General features: G+C 54.9%; 4 protein-coding genes across 4 annotated transcripts in view; 3 read left to right on the top strand and 1 right to left on the bottom strand.

The window, feature by feature from the left end:
* The first annotated feature begins 724 nt into the window (after positions 1-724).
* On the top strand, positions 725-7,958 carry MATK (megakaryocyte-associated tyrosine kinase). Its single transcript, XM_003788743.1, has 14 exons — positions 725-973; positions 1,846-2,063; positions 2,261-2,320; positions 2,632-2,745; positions 2,828-2,943; positions 3,040-3,259; positions 3,741-3,834; positions 5,171-5,236; positions 6,203-6,302; positions 6,383-6,467; positions 6,559-6,632; positions 6,718-6,913; positions 7,329-7,415; positions 7,509-7,958. Exons 2-14 carry the CDS (start codon positions 1,992-1,994, stop codon positions 7,746-7,748), a joined length of 1,524 nt encoding a protein of 507 aa, XP_003788791.1. The 5' UTR covers positions 725-973; positions 1,846-1,991; the 3' UTR covers positions 7,749-7,958.
* Positions 7,959-11,754: 3,796 nt separating this feature from the next.
* Positions 11,755-13,114, top strand: RAX2 (retina and anterior neural fold homeobox 2). The gene is made up of 2 exons (XM_003788870.2): positions 11,755-11,999; positions 12,613-13,114. The coding sequence occupies exons 1-2, from the start codon at positions 11,784-11,786 to the stop codon at positions 12,949-12,951; spliced, it is 555 nt and encodes a 184-aa protein (XP_003788918.1). The 5' UTR covers positions 11,755-11,783; the 3' UTR covers positions 12,952-13,114.
* A 792-nt stretch (positions 13,115-13,906) lies between these two features.
* MRPL54 (mitochondrial ribosomal protein L54) lies at positions 13,907-18,788 on the bottom strand. The gene is made up of 4 exons (XM_003788869.3): positions 18,744-18,788; positions 18,260-18,661; positions 15,947-16,112; positions 13,907-14,929 (listed from the first exon to the last, which is right to left on the bottom strand). Exons 2-4 carry the CDS (start codon positions 18,492-18,494, stop codon positions 14,797-14,799), a joined length of 534 nt encoding a protein of 177 aa, XP_003788917.2. The 5' UTR covers positions 18,495-18,661; positions 18,744-18,788; the 3' UTR covers positions 13,907-14,796.
* Positions 18,789-19,480: 692 nt separating this feature from the next.
* APBA3 (amyloid beta precursor protein binding family A member 3) overlaps positions 19,481-21,482 on the top strand; it is an 8,686-nt gene continuing 6,684 nt past the window's right edge. The window contains exons 1-3 of the mRNA XM_023512589.1: positions 19,481-19,608; positions 20,147-20,803; positions 20,889-20,928. Of these exons, the coding sequence (XP_023368357.1) occupies positions 20,222-20,803; positions 20,889-20,928 (622 nt within the window). The 5' untranslated portion in view covers positions 19,481-19,608; positions 20,147-20,221. The remainder of the gene's footprint in view (positions 19,609-20,146; positions 20,804-20,888; positions 20,929-21,482) is intronic.

Raw genomic sequence — 21,482 nt, 5'->3', positions numbered from 1 at the left:
ATGAGATCAAACTCATTTTGAAGGGACCTCCTAGGCTGTGGCGCCTCCCGCTTCCCCCCACTTCCTGATCATCTTTTGGCCTCAAAATAAGGAAACAGAGCAACTTGCTCCAAGTTGTCAGGTGGAAACTAGTGGCACCCCAACCTACCCTATGGTTTGAAACCTAGGCTGGAAGAGGAGCCTCCCCTGCCTCTGGGCAGAGCTGAGTTGGCAACACCCCTCCAGACCAGGCACACCTGTTACCTTCCAAGGAGAACTGCTTTACCATAAAGTTCCCAGTTCCAGATGACTTTCCTGTTACCCCAATTTTCTCTTACATTGATGATGGTGATAGTGGTAATGATAGCAAATGACATTTTTGAGATCTTTTTTTGTGCCAGGCACCAATAGTCCTCTGTGGTGGTGGGCGATAAAAGGAGTGAACCTATAAGAGTCGAACTGTAGGGTTGGAAAAGAACCTTCTGGGTCTTCTGGCTTTGAGGCTTGCTTACCTCCCCAGACCCTCAGCTCAGTCTCCCACACCCGACCATACCCTTCCTCTGCCCACTTGCGGCACCTGCTCCTCCCTCTAAGAACCACTTTTCTCAGGGTGAATGTGGGGGGTGCACCCCCACAGAGCCAGACCAAGTCGGGTGTTCAGCCCACTTGCGCTCTAGGACCCCTCCCGGCTACGCGGGAGGCGCGAGGGGGGGTGACTGAGGGGCCGCGGGGGCGGGGCGGGGAGGGGCCCGCGGCAGCGGCGGCGCGCGGAGCAGACCGCAGTGCGGCCGGCGCTAGGACCCGCGGGGGCCTCCTAGGCCGTGGCGCCTCCCGCTTCCCCCCACTCCCCGACCATCCTTCGCCCCCAAAATGAGGAAACGGAGCAACTTGCTCCAAGTTGTGCAGCCAGGACCGCCTCGAGGTGCGCAGCCTGGTCACTGGGGCCCTCCTGGGGGCGCGCGCGGGGCGCGGCCTGGGGGCGCCCCCTGAGCAGGTGAGCGCGTCAGCCGGGGATGGGAGGGGAGACTCCCCGAGGCGGGGAGTACTGAACCCAGAGGGCTCTGGAGGCCTGGGACGTGCGCAGGAGGGGCTGGTGCGCGCGCGACTGCGCGTCCTGGCGCAGCGGGTGCGCGTCTGGGGCGGAGGGTAGTCAGAGGGGATCGGATCAGGAGTGGATGGGGCTGGGGTGTATTTTCTTGGGTGCAAGTGTGCGCGGCTACGAGCCCCGGGTGTGTGTATCTGCGCGTCCACGTGGAGGGCTGGACGCGTGTGACCGAGATGCGTGTGCGCGGCCCTGCGTACAGCTCTGAGTGCCTGGGTGGCCCCGCAGCTGGCACCCAGGTGTTCAAGTGTATGTGTGTGTGTGTTTTGGGAGCAGGGGACAGGTGTATGCGTTCCCTGGTGTTCAGCGTCTGTGCGTGTGTACCCACGCATAGAGTTGTGCACACTTGTCTCTAGGTGGACATATTCCTTTGCTTGCATATACCCCTGTGCCCTGTGGCTACCTAAGCGTTTCTGTGTGCTCTTGTGTATATGGATTGGTATGTGTGTGAGTGCACGTGGGGCTGGAAGATTTATGGGAGGCACACAGTGGAGAAACTGAGCCTCACCTTTTCCCTTACCCCCATTGCCCAGCCACCCTGGTGGGGGAGATGGAGGCAAAGAGGGTCCCCCACCCAGAAGCAATGGAAGACCTTGTTTGTCCTGGGTTGGGGGAGCATCACAGAGGCTTAACTGGGGGCCTCTCAGAGAAAGGCAGTAGGGCTGCATTTCTCCCCCCTCTGCTCCCCCTCCACCCCCAGGTCATTCTTGGGAATGACCTTGACTCATCCCCTATTTCTTGCTCTGCCCCTGCCCACTTACCAGAAAAGAGGAAGAACCAGGTTGGATTAACAGGCAGCTAGTTCCCCACTTACTGTGTGGCTGACTCCTGAGCCAGGCCATTCCCCTTGCCCCAGACTGTAGCCACTTGCTGTGTGCCTTTCTTGTACCTCAGCTTCCCTTTGGGGACAATGGCAGGGAGAGGCTCCATGGTTTCCTCACTGGCATGTCAGGGCTGTGAGTCTGCTAAGGAGCTTCCCTGTGTAAAGATCACCTCCCCAAAGGGAGCTAGGGGACCAGTGTCTGGGTCCCTGCCTAGGGGATATCTTTAGAGGGGGCTCTCTCTACCTCCAACTGTCACCCTCACCTGGCCTATGCTGGAAAGTGGCAGGAACTGGACCTGGGATACCCAGCCCAGCTTGTATCTGGGCCCTGGGGCTTGACTGTGCCCCCTCCCCAGGTGAGCCCGCGCTTCCTCCGAGCCTGGCACCCCTCTCCTATCTCTGCCAGGATGCCAACGGTGAGTAACCCCAGCCTGATTACCTCTGCCTTCCACCTTGCTCAACTCTGTGCACAGCCGCAATTCCTTCCTGGGGGGCGCTACTCTCTTCCTAGTGCTCTAGGCCACCTTGGCTTCCTCACCTTCGGTCTGGGCCTCTCCATGTGTGACTAATATTTCTTGACCTCTCTCCTCCTCTCTTTTTCTCCTTTGCCCTGTTTTCTCTGTCCCTGTCTCTCTGTGGTGTGCTGTCTGTCTCTTTCCCAATTCTTCTTTTTCCCTCCTGTCCTCTCTCTCCTCCCTAATGTCCCCTCCATCCTATCCCACCCCAGAGGCGCTGGGCCCCGGGCACCCAATGCATCACCAAGTGTGAGCACACCCGCCCCAAGCCAGGGGAGCTGGCCTTCCACAAGGGCGATGTGGTCACCATCCTGGAGGCCTGCGAGGTGAGCAGTGGCTGGCGGGTGCATGTGCTCTGGGTTGGGGGCTTCCCGGACGCCCCACCGACCCCTGGCTGCTCCCCAGCAGAGCAAGAGCTGGTACCGCGCCAAGCACCACGCCAGCGGGCAGGAGGGGCTGCTGGCGGCCAGCGCGCTGAGGGAGCGCGAGGCCCTCTCTGCAGACCCCAAACTCAGCCTCATGCCGTGAGTGGGTGGTGCGGACCTGAGAGTGGGGATGGAGAGTGGTGGGGTCAGGGGCGCCAGCCAGCGCTGCCCTACCCAGCCCTCCTGTGGTCGCAGGTGGTTCCATGGCAAGATCTCAGGCCAGGAGGCCGTGCAGCAGCTGCAGCCACCTGAAGATGGGTTGTTCCTGGTGCGCGAGTCTGCTCGGCACCCCGGTGACTATGTGCTGTGTGTGAGCTTCGGCCGCGATGTTATTCACTACCGCGTGCTGCACCGTGACGGCCACCTCACCATTGACGAGGTCGTCTGCTTCTGCAACCTGATGGACATGGTTGAGGTGCTGCCATGGCCTCAAAGCCACACCCCTACCGGCCCTGCAGCTGGCTGGTCCCAGAGACTCAAGGAGATGGAGGGGTGATTCCCTGGGTCTCCCAGGCCCCTATCCCATTTTTGGCAGAAGGGCAGACACAGGCACCCCCAGAGTAGGAGCCTCCCTAACGCAGAGATAGAGGAACCGAACCCTGTGGACCTCCTACCCCACAGGTGGCCTGGGTGACTCCCCTAGGGGCCCCCAGGAACCTCCACATTGACATCAATTCAGAGGATATCCCCACTGACAGGAGCCTCCCTTTTCCTCCTAGCCTGCCTCCTTCCCCATTCCCATGGAAATGGCACTGTGGCACCTTGCTGGGAACCAAGCCCCTGTCCTCTTCCCCAGCTCCTGCCCACCCCACCCAGAGACCACTCGGGAAGGGGACAGGGTGCTCCGGTTTCCCGTATGCGGGGCTGTGCTCACAGCTGCCTCTGTCCTGCTGCAGCATTACAGCAAGGACAAGGGGGCCATCTGCACCAAGCTCATGAAACCAAAAAGGAAGCAGGGCACCAGGTCGGCAGAGGAGGAGCTGGCCAAGGGTAGGGCCCAGTCCCCAGCAGGATAGACCCCTCTGTACCCCGTTAGCTCAGCCTGGGCAGCCAGGGGGCACCCCCAAACGTGGATTAGTCCCCCCAATTAAATAGATCCTCATAACTGCTGTTTCTCCCATGTCTTCACCATCTGCAATGTCAGCTGAGCCCTCCTCCCCCAAACCTAGGCCCAAATATGGACCCTCCCATCCTCTGGCATTCCCTTCTGGGAGGGAGGCCCCGTGGCTCTGCTACCTTCTGGAACCTGTCTCCATGGCCTGAGACACCTTTTCAGGCTCATCTCCAAAGCCCTTCCACACCCACCCCCTCCCAGTGCAATTGTGTCAATCCTGGTTTCTTTCGTGCCTTTGTGCCATTGTGCATTCTGTTTCCTTCACCTCAAAAGCTTTCCCAGCCCTTGAGTAGTGAAATCCTCAGTATTTAAGGCCAATGCAAATGCCTTGCCCCACTATTCACCCACCAAGCCACAGCCACCCCTACAGTCTTTGCGCCTTATTATCATATCGGTCTCTTTGGAAGCATGTGTCTCTCCCAGGGAAACCTGGACCTCTCAGGAAAGGCATCTTAAGTGGAGACTAGTGTGACCCTGACTAATCATACCTTAAGAGCTTGAGCATTGGAGGAGGGGCTTAGAGAGAAAGAGGAGGAGGTCTGTAGAACCAACTAGAACAGTGGTTCTGAACCTGTGGGTCACGACCCGTGGGAACTGTATTAAATGGTCGAGGCATTAGGAAAGTTGAGAACCACTGAACTAGAAGGAAGTGGAGGGGAGAACAAAGAAATGCTTGAGAAAAGAGATGGGGGTAGGCAGAGCCCTGGAAGATTCTGGAACCTTTAGTGGTCTCCATGTCTGTTGTATTTTTTGTTCTGTGTGTATTCCTGGGTGGTCAGAGGTAAAGGACTGTAAAGGGAAGTGCCCACAAGCATTTGGAAAAACATAAAGTCTCCAAGTTGCAGAAGAGAAAAGGTCCCAGACAGGGCTGTCTCTGAGACCAGGATTTTCTGGTACTGTCCCCTGGGGAGTTCCCAGAGGGCAAGCCTGAGGCCTAAGGGTCTGAGCCAGGACCCCAGCTTTAGCCATTCCCAACCATTATCCCTCCTCTAAATTCCTTGTTGCTCAGGTCAGCAACAACAATAATTGGTACCAGGAGTTGGGTATCTCAGATAAGCCCTAGAGGCATTGCTGGGAACCACAGCTACTCAAATGTGTGTCCACATTGTATGGCTCTGTGGGGGACATCACCTGGTCTCTCACCAGGTAGAGTCCCTGATAGAAGGGGTTGGGAGAGCCCATCACCCCTCTAACCAGGTCTTCATTCCACAGCTGGCTGGTTACTGAACCTGCAGCATTTGACACTGGGAGCACAGATTGGAGAGGGCGAATTTGGAGGTGAGTGAGGGATTGGGGGGGTAGGCTGAAGAAAGGGGGCTATCTACTGAGGCTTTGAAGTTAGAGCTGAATTCAGATCCATACTTCACCACCTGCTAGCTGTGTGACTAAGGATAAGCATCTCCTCTCCCTGAGCCTCAGCTTCTCCTTCTGTAATGGGTAATGGAGGGTAACCGCAGCTGTGGTGAGCAGAAAGTTGACCCAAGCAGGCATCTATAACATGTTAGCGATTCCTTCACATTTCCAGGCTCTTGTATTGTTGGTGGATCCCTGTGCTTGGAATGTCATTCCCTGAAATTATTCTGGAAGGCTCCAGGGCTGAGGTCAGGGGTCAACTGACTCTGTAAAAGGCCAGATTTTGAATATTTTTGATTCTGTGGACCAGATAGTCCCTGTCACCACCACTCAACCCTGCCATTGCTGCATTGAAGCAGCCACAGACAATATGTAAACAAATGCGTGTGGCCATGGAAACTGTGGCACAGAAATTTGAATTCTGTACAATTCATGTGTCATGAAATACAGGATGTCCCAAAGGTCTCCATAAACAGGAAAAATTAACCAACCCGTACTACATTTTATATTACATATTTTAAGTATATTTATATAACAACCATTATCAAATATTTTGTAATGAATATTTTGTAAATAAAGGTACATTTAGCTATAGTTTTCCATTTTACCTCAGTATGTGTATATGACAAACTTTGGAACCCTTAGTATTCCTTTTTTTTTTAACCATTTAAAAATGTAACAAACATTTTGAGCTCGAGGGCCTTGCCAAAATAGATGATGGTACTGGTGTTGTGGAGTCTCTTTGATCTGAGGTCTGGAACTTGCACTGATGGAGGTTTTATTGAGGTCTGGGGACCTGCAGCTGTGCCAGTGTGGGTGGGTCTATTTGTCCATCTGTCTGTCCCCATTTCTGTTGGAGGTCCTGATCCCCACCCCCACCCCATGCCCCAGCTGTCCTGCAGGGTGAGTACCTGGGGCAGAAGGTGGCTGTAAAGAACATCAAGTGTGATGTGACAGCCCAGGCCTTCCTGGATGAGACGGCTGTCATGACGTGAGTTCCTGGGGTGGGGGTGGGGGGCCCTAGGGTCAGGGGTCACGGCCCCACCCTCAACACCCCCACCCATCCCCCAGGAAGATGCAGCACAAGAACCTAGTGCGACTCCTGGGTGTGATTCTGCACCAGGGGCTGTACATCGTCATGGAGCACGTCAGCAAGGTGGGGCAGGCCTAGGGAAAGGGTGGGTGGCTGGGGTTGCAGCCAAGCAGCTTCAAGCACCCCCACCCTGCTGTCTCCCACTCCCCAACAGGGCAACCTAGTGAACTTCCTGCGCACCCGAGGCCGGGCCCTTGTGAACACTGCCCAGCTCCTGCAGTTTTCTCTGTGAGTGGGGCTTGGGGGCAAGGGTGAGGGGAGGGAAAGTGAGTCACAGCAGAGAGGAGCCTGTTCCACAATCCACAACCCCCAGGCACGTGGCAGAGGGCATGGAGTACCTAGAAGGCAAAAAGCTGGTGCACCGAGACCTGGCTGCCCGCAACATCCTTGTCTCTGAGGACCTGGTGGCCAAGGTTAGCGACTTCGGCCTGGCTAAGGCTGAGCAGAAGGGGCTAGACTCAAGCCGGCTGCCAGTCAAGTGGACAGCACCTGAGGCTCTCAAACATGGGGTGAGCCCCCCTCTGCCCACCCCTGGGGCTTAGGAAGTGAGGAGTCTGACGGAGCAAGCTTGGCACCCCAGTTCTGCTTTGTGACCCTGGGCATGTCCCTTGGCCTCTCAGAATCTGCAAGGAAAATGACTCTGCCTCCCCAGTAAACACTTGGCCCATAATTATTCGTTGTAGCCCCTTTCCGGGCCTCAATTTCCCCATCCATGAAACAGGCTTGGGCTCAACACTGAGACTAGCCAGGCCTCTCCCTGCTTGGGAGGCTGAGCTGGACTAGGCTGTGGGGGTCTGGGAAGAGGAGTCTATTGGGTGGAGACCAGAGAGCAAGGATCAACCCAGGAGGTCTTCCTGGAGGAAGCAGTGGATGAAGCAGAAACTCTGAGGGGGACCCCCTTCACTCTGATCTTGGACCCCACAGAAGTTTACCAGCAAGTCAGATGTCTGGAGTTTTGGGGTGCTACTCTGGGAGGTCTTCTCATATGGACGGGCTCCATACCCCAAGATGGTGAGTGAGGCCGGGGGAGGTGCTAGGCACCTGTGGGTCTAGGGACTGTGGCCCTGTCTCCTCACCCAATGCTGGCATGCCCTCTGTCCACAGTCACTGAAGGAGGTGTCCGAGGCTGTAGAAAAGGGGTATCGCATGGAGCCTCCTGAGGGCTGTCCAGGTCCTGTCCACGCCCTCATGGGCAGCTGCTGGGAAGCAGAGCCTGCCCGCCGGCCACCCTTCCGCAAACTAGCTGAGAAGCTGGCCCGGGAGTTGCGCAGTGCAAACACCTCAGCCCCTGCTGGAGGGCAGGAGGCCGACGGCTCCACTTCACCCCGAAGCCAGGAGCCCTGATGCCACCCGGTGGGGCCATAGGCCCCAGAAGACTGAGCTAGTGGGGAGCACAATGCAAAGGCACAGACTGGGTCTAGGGAGAGTCACAGCCAAAGAGCTGCCCTCTCAGGGCAGGGGCAGGCCCATGTTGGAGGGCTGGGCAGCCCGTGGACACCCCAGACCTGCAAAAGTGAAGGAGTATCATCTCGATAAACACCAGTTCCAAGGACTGTGGATGTCAGTGTCTTTCTGTGACTCCTGTGCCCTCTGACCCATGGTAGGGGGCTTCCCGTTGGTGACCTGCTCTCTGGCATCCCTATGGCATGGGGTATCCTGGGATCCTCCCTTAGAGGTCCACATCCAGATACTCTTGTGTACCCTCCACCTGAGGTGATCTCCCTTCTCTTTAGAGACCACAGTGCCCCACTAAACAGTGATCAATTCATGGGGATCTCACTGATCACCTACTAAGTCTTAGGGACCCACCATCCCCAAACCCCCTACCTCCTACAGTCAGGTAGATTCACACATGGACTTCCCCATTACTGCCCATTGAGGGTCCTCCCAGGTTCACTTGCAGACAGTTCTCTAGGGAACTTCTGGGCAGGGGCCCACTTGCCATTGGCCATGGGCTCCCCACTGCAGTACCAGGATGCAGTTTTCAGTGTTGGGGACCCCACCCCAATCCTGAGGTCCCAAGACCAAGAGATCTGGAGAGACTGCCCAGAGCCCTCAAGGTCTGGGTTTGCTCTTTTACCACACTTCCTTCACAGCCCACAGCCCCTGCCCTGTGGAGAGGGCATTATGGGAGCCCTGGGAGGGTCTTCTGACACAGTGGTAGCCCCATTCAGTGGCCCTGGAGAAGCCACCTTCATTCTCCAGCTGTCTCCCCCATTCAGAGGCTGACCTCCGTATCCAAAGCTTTCAGGTCAAATCCCAACAATGCTACATGAAGTGAGTGCCAAGGTTACACCCATTTCACAAGAACACCCAGACTCAGAGAGGGCAGGTCATGGGCACCAGGTTGCCCTGAGAGGAGATAGAAGAGCCAGGATTTGAACCTGGGCCTGTCTGGGCCTGAGGCCAATCTGCTTCATTCCTTCCTCTGGCAGCTCAGACCTCTCCCACTTCTGTTCCAACTGGAAACTCAAACCCCAGTCACAGGGGTAAGGAGACACATTCCAAGAGAAAGGGAGGCTCCCTCCTGTTCACCATCCATCACCCATCCCTATCTCTCACCCATCCATTCATTACTCCCATTGATCCATCCACCCACCCATCTATCCTCTCATCTTTCCACCCACCCACCCACCAATCCATCCATGCATGTATCCACCCACCCACTCATCCCTCTGTTAACTCAAGAAGCACTTAATTAGCACCTACTGTATGCCAGGTCCTTCCGGGCATTAGGCATCACCACAACCTCTGTGGTGACAGTTCATAGGTGACACTGCCCTTGGACAAAGGCAGGCCAATGTCCAAGATGTCCAGAGGCCTAGTAGCCTGACTCAGTGATTGTGGGGGACAGAATTGCTGAGAAACACTGGAAGTACTGGTGAGGTGTCCTGGCCCTTCTGTGGCCCTGAACATCCCAGGTCAGCCCTGACTTGACCCTAACTATGTGTCTCTAGTCCCAGGGTCACCAACCATCCAGTTTGCTTAGGACGGAGGGCTTTTCCAGGGTGAAGGGCTTTAGTGCTAGAATCAGAAAAGTCCTGGGAGACTGAGGTGAGCTGTTCCCCTCCTGGACAAGCTGCTCCCCCTTAGGCCACTGCAGCCTCCTTCATGGAAAAGGCACTTTTGTCCAGAGAGGCATGAGGACCCTTAGGGCTCTCTCCAGTGAAGGGCTGGACACTCCAGGGCAGACCTACAGCTGGTGCTGTTATTGCTATGACTGCCCATCACCTGCTCTCTTGATTTTCCCACCCAGACAGCCCTGGGGATATTTGGGCTACGAGGCAGGATGTCTCTGGCCCAGCTGGATGTGGCCCCCACCCCAAGACCCCTGAGCTGGGAGGGGCCGTCAGATAGACCCCACCCTACTCTCACACTCAGCTGACCCACCTCTGCTCAAGCAGAGCCTGAAGCAGACATCCAAGGTCATGCTGACTTCCTGCATGCCCCCCTAAAGCACCACCCACCCTCTGGCATGGTTTCCCCACCAGCACCAGAAAAGGTTTAGTGGTTCTTTCTGGGAGGAAACTGAAGGGTGGGGGCTAGAAGGACTCAGGGTGGCCTGGCACCTGCCTGATCCACTGGATGGTGGGGACTAGGCAGGGAGTGCTTGTCCCTTTGGCCCTGCACTCCTAATCCGGTCCTCTAAGCTGACACAGCGTCTGGAGCTTTAGTCCATCCTTCTAAGTCGCCTAAAGCCCCCCTGTACCTCATGCCTCCATCCCTCCTGTGCCTCTTAACCCACTGGGGCCAATTAGTTAATTGGGGCCTGAGACTAGAAGCAGCTCGTTAGCGTTTTAAAGTGATGAAGCAATTAGGGGAATTATCTCTCCCTATCCTGCACCCTGGCCCATAGCCCGGTTACCCACCTTACCCACAAGTTAGCGCTCCAGCTGTCCTTCTGGCCTGAACTTGAGCGTCTAGGTCCTCCTTGCCTAGCTTGCCCCCTTTGGCCCTAAACCCCCTGCCCACTGACCTTGGCCCTACTTGCCCCTGCAATCAGACATGGGCTTCCCCAGAACTTGCTTTGCCTTTCAGGACACTCTCTGAAGTAATCCACTTGTCCTGTGATGGGCTTAGGAGTCTCTACACTCTGTCTTTTGACCCACCACGGGTCTCTCCTGCCCACATGCCAGTCTCAGCCCCCTCCTGGCCTCCCACCTTGCCCATGACAGGTTTGTGTCCAAAATACCACCGACTGGGACCCACACACCCTCTCCCATGGCTCCCCAGTACCCTCTGCTTCATCCCCAGTCATGTACAGAATCTGTAGCCTTGTATCCTGCCTGCTTTTCTGACCATCTTCCTTAAAACAGCATCTATGCCCCGTGTCCTCTCCCTGCCTTGCTGTGTCCCTCACTGGCCCCCTGTTGCATATTCACGCAATTGAAAGATAGCTCCATGACTCTGTTTTGCTCACTGCTACTGTGAGCAGCACTTGGTGCACAGTAAGTACTCAATGAAGATTTATTGAACAAATAGTGAACTTCTACTCATATCTCAAGACCCAGAGAAAATGTCCCTAACCCTTGCCCTGGCTGGTGTCTAGAGGAGCCATCTGGAGTGGTCCTTCTCTCTTGGGACCTCACCTACCCAACCCCTCTGACATCCAAGAGTCCTAAGACAGCCTTTTTCGGGCCCTAGCTGATAAAAATAATCACAGCAGACATGCAATGCTCACTGCATGGCAGTCATGGTACACAACGCTCCAGACTTTTATCACATCACTGAGAAACCATGAGGTCCCCCCCTAAGGTAGGTCCTAGTGGCCATTTTACAGCCAGGGAAACTGAGGTCCAGAGAGGGGGGAGGCCCTTGGTATCTTACTGCAGGGGTTGATGGAGCCAGGCCCGGAGCCCCCGTCTTCCCTGGGTGGCTCAGAACAACCAGTGCCTAAGTGGGAGGGGCACCTCCATTAATCATCCTGCACTAATCCTCCCCTACTCGACCCTGAGCAGCTCAGCACAGGCCACAGGCCACAGCAGATGGGGTGCTGGCCACTGGGGTGGAAGCCCGTGGACACTAACCAAGGGGCTGCAGTGAGTGTGAGCTGTAGGGGACAGCAACCCCCTGAGGGGTGGAGACATTTGTGGGGTCTTCCTGGGGTGGGGGTCCTTGACACGCATACAGAGATAAAGACAGGGACAGCAACAGAGATAGAGAGAGAAAGAGAAAATCAGGACAGGAAATAAGGAGAGAGAAGGAAGAAGAGACACAAAGACCAAGTGGCAAGCAACTCAGGTCAGGGAGAGCACTCAGGGAAGCAGAATGAATGCAGGTCCCAAGGGAGGAAGGATTTTCCTGCCCTCCCCCAGATGGCAGTCCCTGTGACTATCTCACTACCATCTGTCCTATTGCTGCCTAGCTAGGTAAGAAGCCATGTTCCTGAACCCAGGAGAGGGGCTGGCACCAGAGGGAGGAGGGCTGGGGCCAGGCGACGAGGCCCCCAAGAAGAAGCACCGGAGGAACCGTACCACCTTCACCACCTACCAGCTACATCAGCTGGAGCGGGCATTTGAGGCCTCCCACTACCCAGACGTGTACAGCCGTGAGGAGCTGGCAGCCAAGGTGCACCTGCCTGAGGTGCGTGTACAGGTGAGAATACCCCCAGCTCCTCACAGCCTGGGGAGAGAAGTGAAGCCAGATATTGACTCTTCCAATGTACAGGCAGAAGGGAAACTGGGAAGGCTTCCTGTTAGACCATCTGGGCTGGAAGGGGGCATGTGGGAGCTGAGGCTTTGACATTTGGGTAGGAGTTTATCAGTTGGTAGGCAAAGAGTATTTTTCCAGAATCCACAACAGCATGTGCAAAGATATGTAGGGGATAAGTTGGGGATGCTTCAAAGGAATGAGGTGCCAGCAGTGAGGGAGGCAGAGAATAGAGCAGATAATAGCTTGTGAAGACCTCAAATGCTGAGCTGAGCAGCTCAGGTCTTGTGCTGACAGCAGCAGAGGGAGACCAGGAAGGGTAACTAGGAGTCTAGGGGGCTGGACAAAGAACAATGAGGAGAGAGTGAATTCTGAAAAGACTTTGGGGCTGACTTGATGGGGCCACCAGGCAGGAGGACCTCCCCTCTTGGGGTAAAAAGCAAAGCACATTAGCACTGCAGCATGTAAGAGTAAGGTCAGACAGCAGGCAGGACTCCTGGAGGCTGGGAAACCCCAGGGGCTCCATGCTGAGCTCACAGAACCTCCCTGCACCCCCCAGGTATGGTTCCAGAACCGCAGGGCCAAGTGGCGTCGCCAGGAGCGTCTGGAGTCAGGCTCGGGAGCTGTGGTGGCCCCGAGGCTGCCTGAGGCCTCAGCATTGCCATTTGCTCGCCCCCCAACCATGCCGCTGCCTCTGGAGCCCTGGCTGGGCCCAGGGCCCCCAGCTGTGCCAGGTCTCCCCCGGCTCCTAAGCCCAGGCCCAGGGCTGCAGGCGTCCTTTGGTCCCCACACCTTCAGCCCAACCTTCACTGATGGCTTCACGTTGGAGGAGGCATCCCTACGGCTGTTAGCCAAGGAGCATGCACAGGCTCTAGACAGGGCATGGCCGCCAACCTGAGCCAGGCACTTGCGAGCAACCCTGGTCCTGACCCGAGGGCTGGCACATACCCTGGTGACAGCAGCCAGAGCTTTGGTCTGGGTGAGGTCATGGGGCAACCCAGCTGTCAGGCTAGGTCACCGTCAAGACCCAAGACAGTCTGTTGGAGTCCTGCAGCCCTCCTCCCCCCACCCCACTCCACCCTGCAGGGAGACTGGCATCCAGCGCCAGCCAGGCGGCTAAAGGACTCTCAGGCTGGAGTCTCAGCCTCCCCTCTTTGAGTAGACGTAGGTGGTGACTGCAAGATCCCTGGGCTGTACAGTTGCCCCAGAGCCCTGGGTAGTGGTTCAGTAAGGCCATCCGTCTTGATGCCCTTGCCCATTCACAGCCCCCTGAGGCAGAGCCTCTCCCTTCCCAGGTGTGACAAGTAGCAGCAATAGTGGCTCCTGCTCAGCCTGGCACCTCTCTCTGCTTGCCCACTGAGCTCCAAGCCAGGGATGGGCAGCAGGCAGCTCCCAGGCAGACACGGGCTAATGCAGGGCATGTGCAGGCTGCCCTTGCCCCTTCCTTACTCTATCTGCTGAGCCAAGGCAAGCTGGTGTATACTCTGTCTATCCCAGTCCATCTCCCAGGGCTCACCCAGATTAAGTCACAGAGGCTGCTGTGGGATTAGGAACCAGGTGTGACCAGAGTCTGTAGGTGACCCATGATAACTCAAGGGGGCCTCACCCGGGGTGGATAGGTCAGCCTGGGCTAGAGTGATCCCCAGGGCAGGAGCCACAGATACCCACACTTGGGTCAAATCACCAGCTCAACCCTGTGCTTAGGTGGCACTTCATACATGAGCCTGGTGGCTCCGCATCCTCTGTATATTGGCAGCATGGCCAACCCAGCTACCCACCCTGTATCACCCTGTACCAGGCCCTGGGAATATGGTAGTGAAGGAGAAGAAAAAATAGGAAGGGAAGATCAGGAGTGTAGCAGATGTGATTTTAATAGGATGAACAGGTAGTCCTCAAGGAGAAGGTGGCATTAGAGCAGAGACCCGAAGGAGATGAGAGAAGAATGATACAGGTAGACGGCACAGCCCCTGCAAAAGGCCCTGGGGTAGGACCATGCCTAGTGTGGAGGTACAGCAATGAGGCCCTTGGCTGTAGCAGAAGGAAGAGAGAGAGAGAAGGAGGGGAGAGAAGGAGGGGAGAGCAGGTGTATAGTAGCCATTATAACTTTGGTTTTTACCCTGAGAGCTGTGGGGAACCACAGGAAGGAGGCAGCGGGCAGCATGGCCTTTAGGGAACAACAGAGAAAACATGCTCACACCCTCCACCTGCCCAGGGCGGGCAAGTACGTAATAATCTGCTGCACAGAGTCCCTCTAAGAGGATGAGTTTCCTTGGGACAGGGCAGAATTAGTCTTGGAGTCTGAATGTCATTTTAGTTCTTGGAGACCCAGACTCTTTTCTGATTCTGATGGCTTTGGACCTGAATCCATGGCAACCGAGAAAGGTTTAGCTAGGACCACTCCCCTTCTTTGAGTAGATGTGGGTGGTGACTGCAAGATCCCTGGGCTGTAAGTTGCCCCAGAGGCTTTCAGTGAGAGCCCCCCAGGCAGAGTGAAGGAACTCCAGGACCCAGGGAGAAAAGCCTACTGAGAACCCAAGGGGATGCGGACACCTTAGTCTGAGGAGCCACCTCCCTGCAGGCCCAATATTAGGCAGTATCCAGCATCCAGCCTTACTGGGAGTGGGAGGGAGACACACAGAAACCTCAAGTACGTTTTTTCCAGAAAAGCAAAAAGTCCTCGGTGGTGGGGGTAGGATACTGTGTCCCACTGGGCCCTCCTTCAGGGTGCTCTGGCCTGTCCCTGCTAGAACTTCTTGTTCTTACTCAGGCGATTGTGGCGCCAGATGTTTTGTTTTCGCAGCAGCCGCCAATACTCCCGTGTCTCAGGATCCAGCTCCTCTAGCTTTTTGGGGGGCCCCAGGTTCATCTGGAATAACCTGAGGGACACAGACAGGAAATCAGGACTCCTTGAGCTCCACTAATGGCAGCAGGGCTGGGTCCAAGTCACACTCAGAGGCTGCATGATCTTGGGGCCAGGATCAATAATGGAACAGTGAGCCACCCATCCCTGTAGCACTAGTATCTTATCTGAGGTGGGTACGCACCAAGCTTCTTCCTGCCTCCTGCCACTGTCCACGCTATACAGTCTGCCCACTCACTCACTCAAGTCTTCCTGAGTCTTCCCCAGCTTCAGTGGATCAGCACATGCCAATAGTTCCCACACCTTGTCATTGCTATTGGGGCGTAGGCAAAATCCTCTCTGCAGTCTACCAGACTCTACACCAATGGTCCCTTCCCCCTCCCTGCCCTCCTCTCTTCCCTGCTCCAGCCACACAGGCCTCCTCACAGTTTCTCCAACAGGCCAGGTGAGGTCTTGCCTCTTGGCCTTTGTATAGGTTATGCCTTCTCTTTGAAGCTTCTTCCAGCCACTGCATCCCCTCCTTAGGGAACCCCCTCTCCAAAAACCTCAGATTTGACCAGCAAAGCCCCCAACCCTGTCGCTTACTCTCCTGCCCCTTTTCCCAGGACTGTCACCACCATATCTGCCTCATTATCTGCTCACTGTCTGCCTCCCCAACTAGCTCCAGCAGGGTAGGGATCTTTGCCTGTTGTGTGCCCTTTTGTACCCCCAAAGCCTAGAACAGGGCCTGGCATTCAGCCAGCACTCAATAAATGTTTGTTTAAACAAAAAAAAGGCATCATTTTAGGCACTTCACATATGTTCCGATCTCATGAATTCCCCACAACCCTGAGGGAGGGATGGTCTCAATCACCCCCACTGACAGATGGGACAACTGAGGCAGTGGTAAAGCCCCCTGCCCTGAAGCCAGGTATTAGCTGGCAGGTGTCATCATCAGATGGTTGGAATGGTGATCCACCTCTCCCAGAATGCATACCCAACCTTCCCCTGGGACAGAAGAAGAGATGACAATTGGACAGCCAGGCCCACTCACCACTCGGGGTATTCTGCGTCTGGCTTCAGGGCCACATCTTGGCCTTCCTTGTAGATGTTGACGCCCATTGCATACGAGGTGAGCCGGACAGGGTCCGTGCACACATCAGGGTCCTTCAGGCTCTCACTGGCTACACCACCTTTACCCCCTCTGCCTCCTTTCATGACTGGGAGGAAGAAAAAGATAGTTGTTTCAACCTAGCTCCACCCTGAGAAAGCCAGACTTCCCTTCCCACACCACACTCTCTTTGGGTGGCCTTGAGCCCTGGCTAGACATGCATGGATGCAACTTTAAATAACACTGATTCGGGTTTGGCACCTGTGGCTCAAGTGGCTAAGGTGCCAGCCACATACACCTAAGGTGGCGGGTTCAAATCCAGCCTGCGCCCACCAAACAACAATGACAGCTGCAACCAAAAAATAGCCGGACGTTGTGGCGGGCACCTGTGGTCCCAGCTACTTGGGAGGCTGAGGCAGGAGACTCACTTGAGCCCAAAAGTTGGAGGTTGCTGTGAGCTATGATGCCACAGCACTCTACCCAGGGTGACAGCTTGAGGCTCTGTCTCAAAATAAATAAATAAATAAATAAATAAAAATAAATAACACTGATTCTGGCTCGGCACCCATAGCTCAGTGGTGAGGGCGTCAGCCACATGCACTGAAGCTGGTGGGTTCGAACCAGCCAGGGCTAAACAACAGTGACAACAACAACAAAAGAATAGCCCAGTGTTGTGATGGGCGCCTGTAGATCCAGCTCCTTGGGAGGCTGAGGCAAAAGAATTGCTTATACCCAAGAGTTTGAGGTTGCTGTGAGCTGTGACGCCACAGCACTCTACCCAGGGTAACACAGTGAGACTCTATCTCAAAACAAAACAGGGTGGCATCTGTGGTTCAGTGGGTAGGGTGCTGGCCCCATATACCGAGGGTGGCAGGTTTGAACCTGGCCCCAGACAAACTGCAACAAAAAATAGCTGGGCATTGTGGCAGAGCCTGTAGTCCCAGCTACTCAGGAGGTTGAGGCAAGAGAACTCCTAAGCCCAGGAGTAGTTGGGGGCTGTTGTGAGCTGTGATACCATAGCACTCTACTTAGGGTAATAAAGTGCTAAAAGCAAGCAAGCAAAGAAACACTGATGCTCAGAGTGACCAAATCATTTTGCTTTTATTTTTTTGCTCCCTATATTAATGAGTATTCTTTTTAGATTATATTTTGGGGCCAGGCACAGTAGCTCACGCCTGTAATCCTAGCACTCTGGGAGGCTGAGGCAGGTAGATTGCTTGAGCTCATGAGTTCCAGAAAAGCCTGAGCAAAAGCCAGACCCCGTCTACTAAAAATAGAAAAACTGAGGCAAAGGATCGCTTGAGCCCAAGAGTTGGAGTTGGTGTGAGCCATGGCACTACGGCACTCTACTCAGGGCGAGAGCTTGAGACTCTGTCTCAAAAACAAACAAAAAAAATTATATTTTGGGCTTGGCACCTATAGCTGAGCATCTAGGGCACCAGCCACATACACCGGAGCTGGCAGGTTCAAGCCCAGCCCCGGCCTGCTGAACAACTATAACCAAAAAATGGCCGGGCATTGTGGCGGGCACCTGTGGTCCCAGTTACTTGGGAGGCTGAGGCAAGAGAATAGCTTAAGCCCAAGAGTTCAAAGTTGCTGTAAGTTGTGACGCCACAGCACTCTACCGAGGGCAACAAAGTTAAGACTGTCTCAAAAAATAAATTTTTTTTTTATTTTGGTTCCTTCTGTTTATCTCATGGAGAACATCTCCAATGGCTGCTATGTGTCTGTCTTAAGGCCTAACATTTGCCAATTTCCTCTCTTCAGCAAAGGAGATCAAGCAAGGCTGTATCCAGCAAAATTTAACACCTTATTTTGATCTTAGGTGGTGAAGACTTAGATGGGTCCCATATTACTTTGAATTTCTGGGGATGGTTTGCCCAAAGTCACATAGTGATTTTTAAGCAGAAACTGGATTGGAACGCAAGGTCAAGTTCACGACCTCTCCCTTCTCCCCTAACTCCAGCCTTACCAACCCGCGCCTACGTAGTGAAACGCGTTTGCTCCTCAGAACCCACAGCCTCATCACTTGCCCCGCGGCATCAAGCAGACGCCTGCTAACTGGGTCTAATTGCTCCCTAATGTATCTCTAGGCAATGCCAGGTCCCTCACACTGCGCCTGCGTATAGAGCCTAGCCACGTCCTCTCTGCTCTTGAGCAAGAGTCCTAAACCCCACCTTCCCAACCGGCGCCTGCGCACTACCAATTCCCCGCGTACCCACAGTCCCCATCTTGGTTCCTCTTAGTCCAGCTCACCTGGTTTCTTGGCATAATCTCGGATCAGGAGTTTTCCAGGAGCGGCAGGGCCTAGAAGCGTCCGAGCCCCCCAGCCGGCCCACGTGCAGGTAGCACCGAAGAGGCGCCTGGCAGCCATGACGGGTTGCCTGCTGCTTGCATGTGCACGCTTCCGGGAGATGTCAGCGGCCCAGGGGGTGCTTGGGAGTTGCGTGTCCCAGAGATTTCTGGGAAATGTAGTCTTCCCAGTGGGCATCTACTTACTGTGACTTTATTTTAGACTTTTGCAGACATACTCAGTTACGGTATGAGGAGCGTTCAAAGGTATTTCACTGACGTATTGCCCTTCTTCACTTACGTAACATTTACTTAAAATATCACACTTTATGTTTCTGATTCCATCAATGAGCAATTCTTGAAAGCCTAAAAGAAAAACATTAGACTCTTAATGTATTCCAACCCTGTTGCTAAATCCTTAACCAGCTTGATCCCATTTAATACTCACAATTAGGTGGTAGATACTTTTTTTTCTTTTTTTGAGACAGAGCCTCATGCTCTCGCACTAGGTAGAGTGCCATGGCATCACAGCTCACAGCAACCTCCAACTCCTGGGCCAAGCTATTCTCTTGCCTCAGCCTCCCAAGTAGCTGGGACTACAGGCGCCCGCCACAACGCCCGGCTATTTGTTGTTGTTGTCATTGTTGTTTGGCAGGCCTGGGCTGGATTCAAAACCGCCAGCTCTGGTGTATGTGGCTGGCGCCTTAGCCGCTTAAGGTACAGGCGCCGAGCCAGGAGGTAGATACTACTTTATCGCCAGTTAATAAGTGAGGGAACTGAGGCTCAGGGAGGTAAAGATTCTAGGCAAATCCCAAATCTTACGGGGAGCGCCATTGTCTCCCTGCCGTGAGCCAAACAGGAAATCTGTCTTCAACAGGGTCTCCATGCTGCTTCCGGTGACCCAAAGTCTCACAGAAAACACTTCTCTTTTAAGATTTCCAGCTCCACTTCTTCCCATCTGCCATCCCTTAGAATAATTATCACAACCATAGGAGGCAAGCAGTGATTGTTAACCCTATTTCCCAGTAGAGAAAACAGGTTCAGGGACCAGCCCGAGCTCACACACTGCCTGCAGCAAGGACTGGAATACTAACTTCGGGTCCATTACGCGGTGTAGCGGGGCTAGATGATCTGACTACATTTCCCAGCAGGCCTCGCGAGGCCGCGCATGCCCAATGAGCCAAGCGCTCCGCGGATAGATGGGCCGGCGCCCCGGCAGAGAATCCGGGAGCTGCGGCTGCTAGGATAGCGGCCGGAATATGCTGGGGCTGTCTTGGGTGCTGCGCGGGGTTGAGATAGCCTCAGTGTAGGAAGTGAGTGTCCCGACAGGGCAGGGCGGGGGTTGGGGTTGGCGCTTGAGGTTTAGGGTCCGACTGCGGGCTGGGGTCGGGTCTATAGGTTAGGTTCTGAAGTCGGGGTCTGAGTCTGCGGTCGGTCTTATGACATTGAAGGTTTGGAGACTGGAGTTTGCTTCGTGGTGTCTTGGACCTTTAGTTTTACATATGGGGTCCTTGGTCTGAACTTTAAACTCTAAAGTCTTGTTTTGGGGTCTTGAGTTATTAGGTTTGGTGGTCACAGGACCTGCCTCTGATCAAAATGTAGGATCAGGATGTGAGCAGGACTGTCTCTCCAGACTTGAGTTTCACGTCGCAGGGTAGGAGGACTTGGATTATCGGGGCTAGAGTGAACAGAGTCCACGAGTTGGGAGAGGAGAGGTCTTGAGTGACTCCTGATCACTAGAGTCTAGGAAGCCCCTATCCCATTCTCTGGAGTTTCCTTATCTGCAAAGTGGGGATCCTAACTTCCTTGCAGGGTACAATGGAAGTTAAGTCATGTGTTCTCTATCAACAGTGCCCAAGTAGGAAGCCTTAACTTTGGATCTCTCTCACCCACATGAAGATGCCAGCTTGAGTTTAGAGTCCAGGCATGGAATTCCTCACAATGCCTCGATCACCATCAGGGTCTCCAGCCATGGACTTGGAGGAGCCCAGGGACATTCTTGTGCCCTCTGAGGACCTCACCTCCGACAGCCCATGGGACCCAGTGCCTGGAGGCCCCAGCAGCCTGAGTCAAATGGAACTAGATGAATCGAGTGTACAGGACCTGGTCCAACAATTTGAAGCTCTGCCAGGTGATCTGGTGAGCCTGTCCCCAGATGGAACCCCCTGCCCTCTACACATTGCCACTGGCCATGGCTTGGCCTCCCAGGATGTCACTGATGCCCATGGGCTCTTGTCTGCCGAGGTTGACCGGGAAGACTTGCTGAGTCTTTTGCACTCTGAGGAATGTTCACCTTCTCATCCTGGTCCTCAAGAGCCTCCAGAGCCAGCCCCTCGCCTCTTGCAGCCCCCTGAGGACCCAGATAAGGATCCTGGCTCCCTGGAATGGGCAGAGAGAGCCTCTGCTGAGCGGAGGGGCAGTGGTAGCTCAAGCAGCTCCCCAGAACCCTGGCTGGAGACAGCACCTCTGGTTACACCTGAAGAGCCTGCTGCCACCACCAGTGCCCAGGTAGTGCCTGTCCCACCCTCCAGGTGTCCTCAACTGCCTGGAACCAAGCAGGGCAACTCAGTCCTGCCCCTCTGTCTTCTTCCAGAGCCCCAAGACCTTGACTTCATACCCTGCCCTCCAGGAGGGTGAGTGTTCCTACCACTCTGGCCCCAGGGACTTAGGGGTTGCAAAACAAGCAGTATTGGTTTCCCCAAATCTGGGGACAGTTTGCTAGTAAGGACAAGGTGCTCTGGAACTCTGAGGATGGTTTTGAGCAGATTCCAGGTGGCCAGGGAGAGGAAAAACAGTTTGAGAATGTAGCATGGGGGGCAGGTGCTAGAGTGGCTTTGGCCATTTGTGGCGCTCAGGTCTAGAACAAGGATTGCAAATCACCCTCTGCCAGCCAGATCTAGCCTGCTGCCTGTTCTCATAGGGTTCCTAAGCTAAGGATGGCTTTTGCTTGTTTAAATGATTGAAAAACATACCGAGGCTCTGCGCCTATCGTTCAAGCAGCTGAAGCGCCAGCTACATACACCAGAGGTGGCGGGTTCAAGCCCAGCCCAGGCCTGCCAAACAACGACAAATACAACCAAAAAATAGCCGGGCGTTGTGGCAGGCGCCTGTAGTCTCACCTACTTGGGAGGCTAAGGCAAGAGAATTGCTTAAGCCCAGGAGTTGGAGGTTGCTGTGAGCTGTGATG

The sequence above is a fragment of the Otolemur garnettii genome, unplaced genomic scaffold (genome assembly GCF_000181295.1).
Source record: "Otolemur garnettii isolate 467f Iridium unplaced genomic scaffold, OtoGar3 scaffold00029, whole genome shotgun sequence".
In the NCBI taxonomy this organism is placed as follows: domain Eukaryota; kingdom Metazoa; phylum Chordata; class Mammalia; order Primates; family Galagidae; genus Otolemur; species Otolemur garnettii.
Note: the sequence above shows the minus strand (reverse complement) of the source record. Positions and strands in the feature narration are given on the sequence as shown.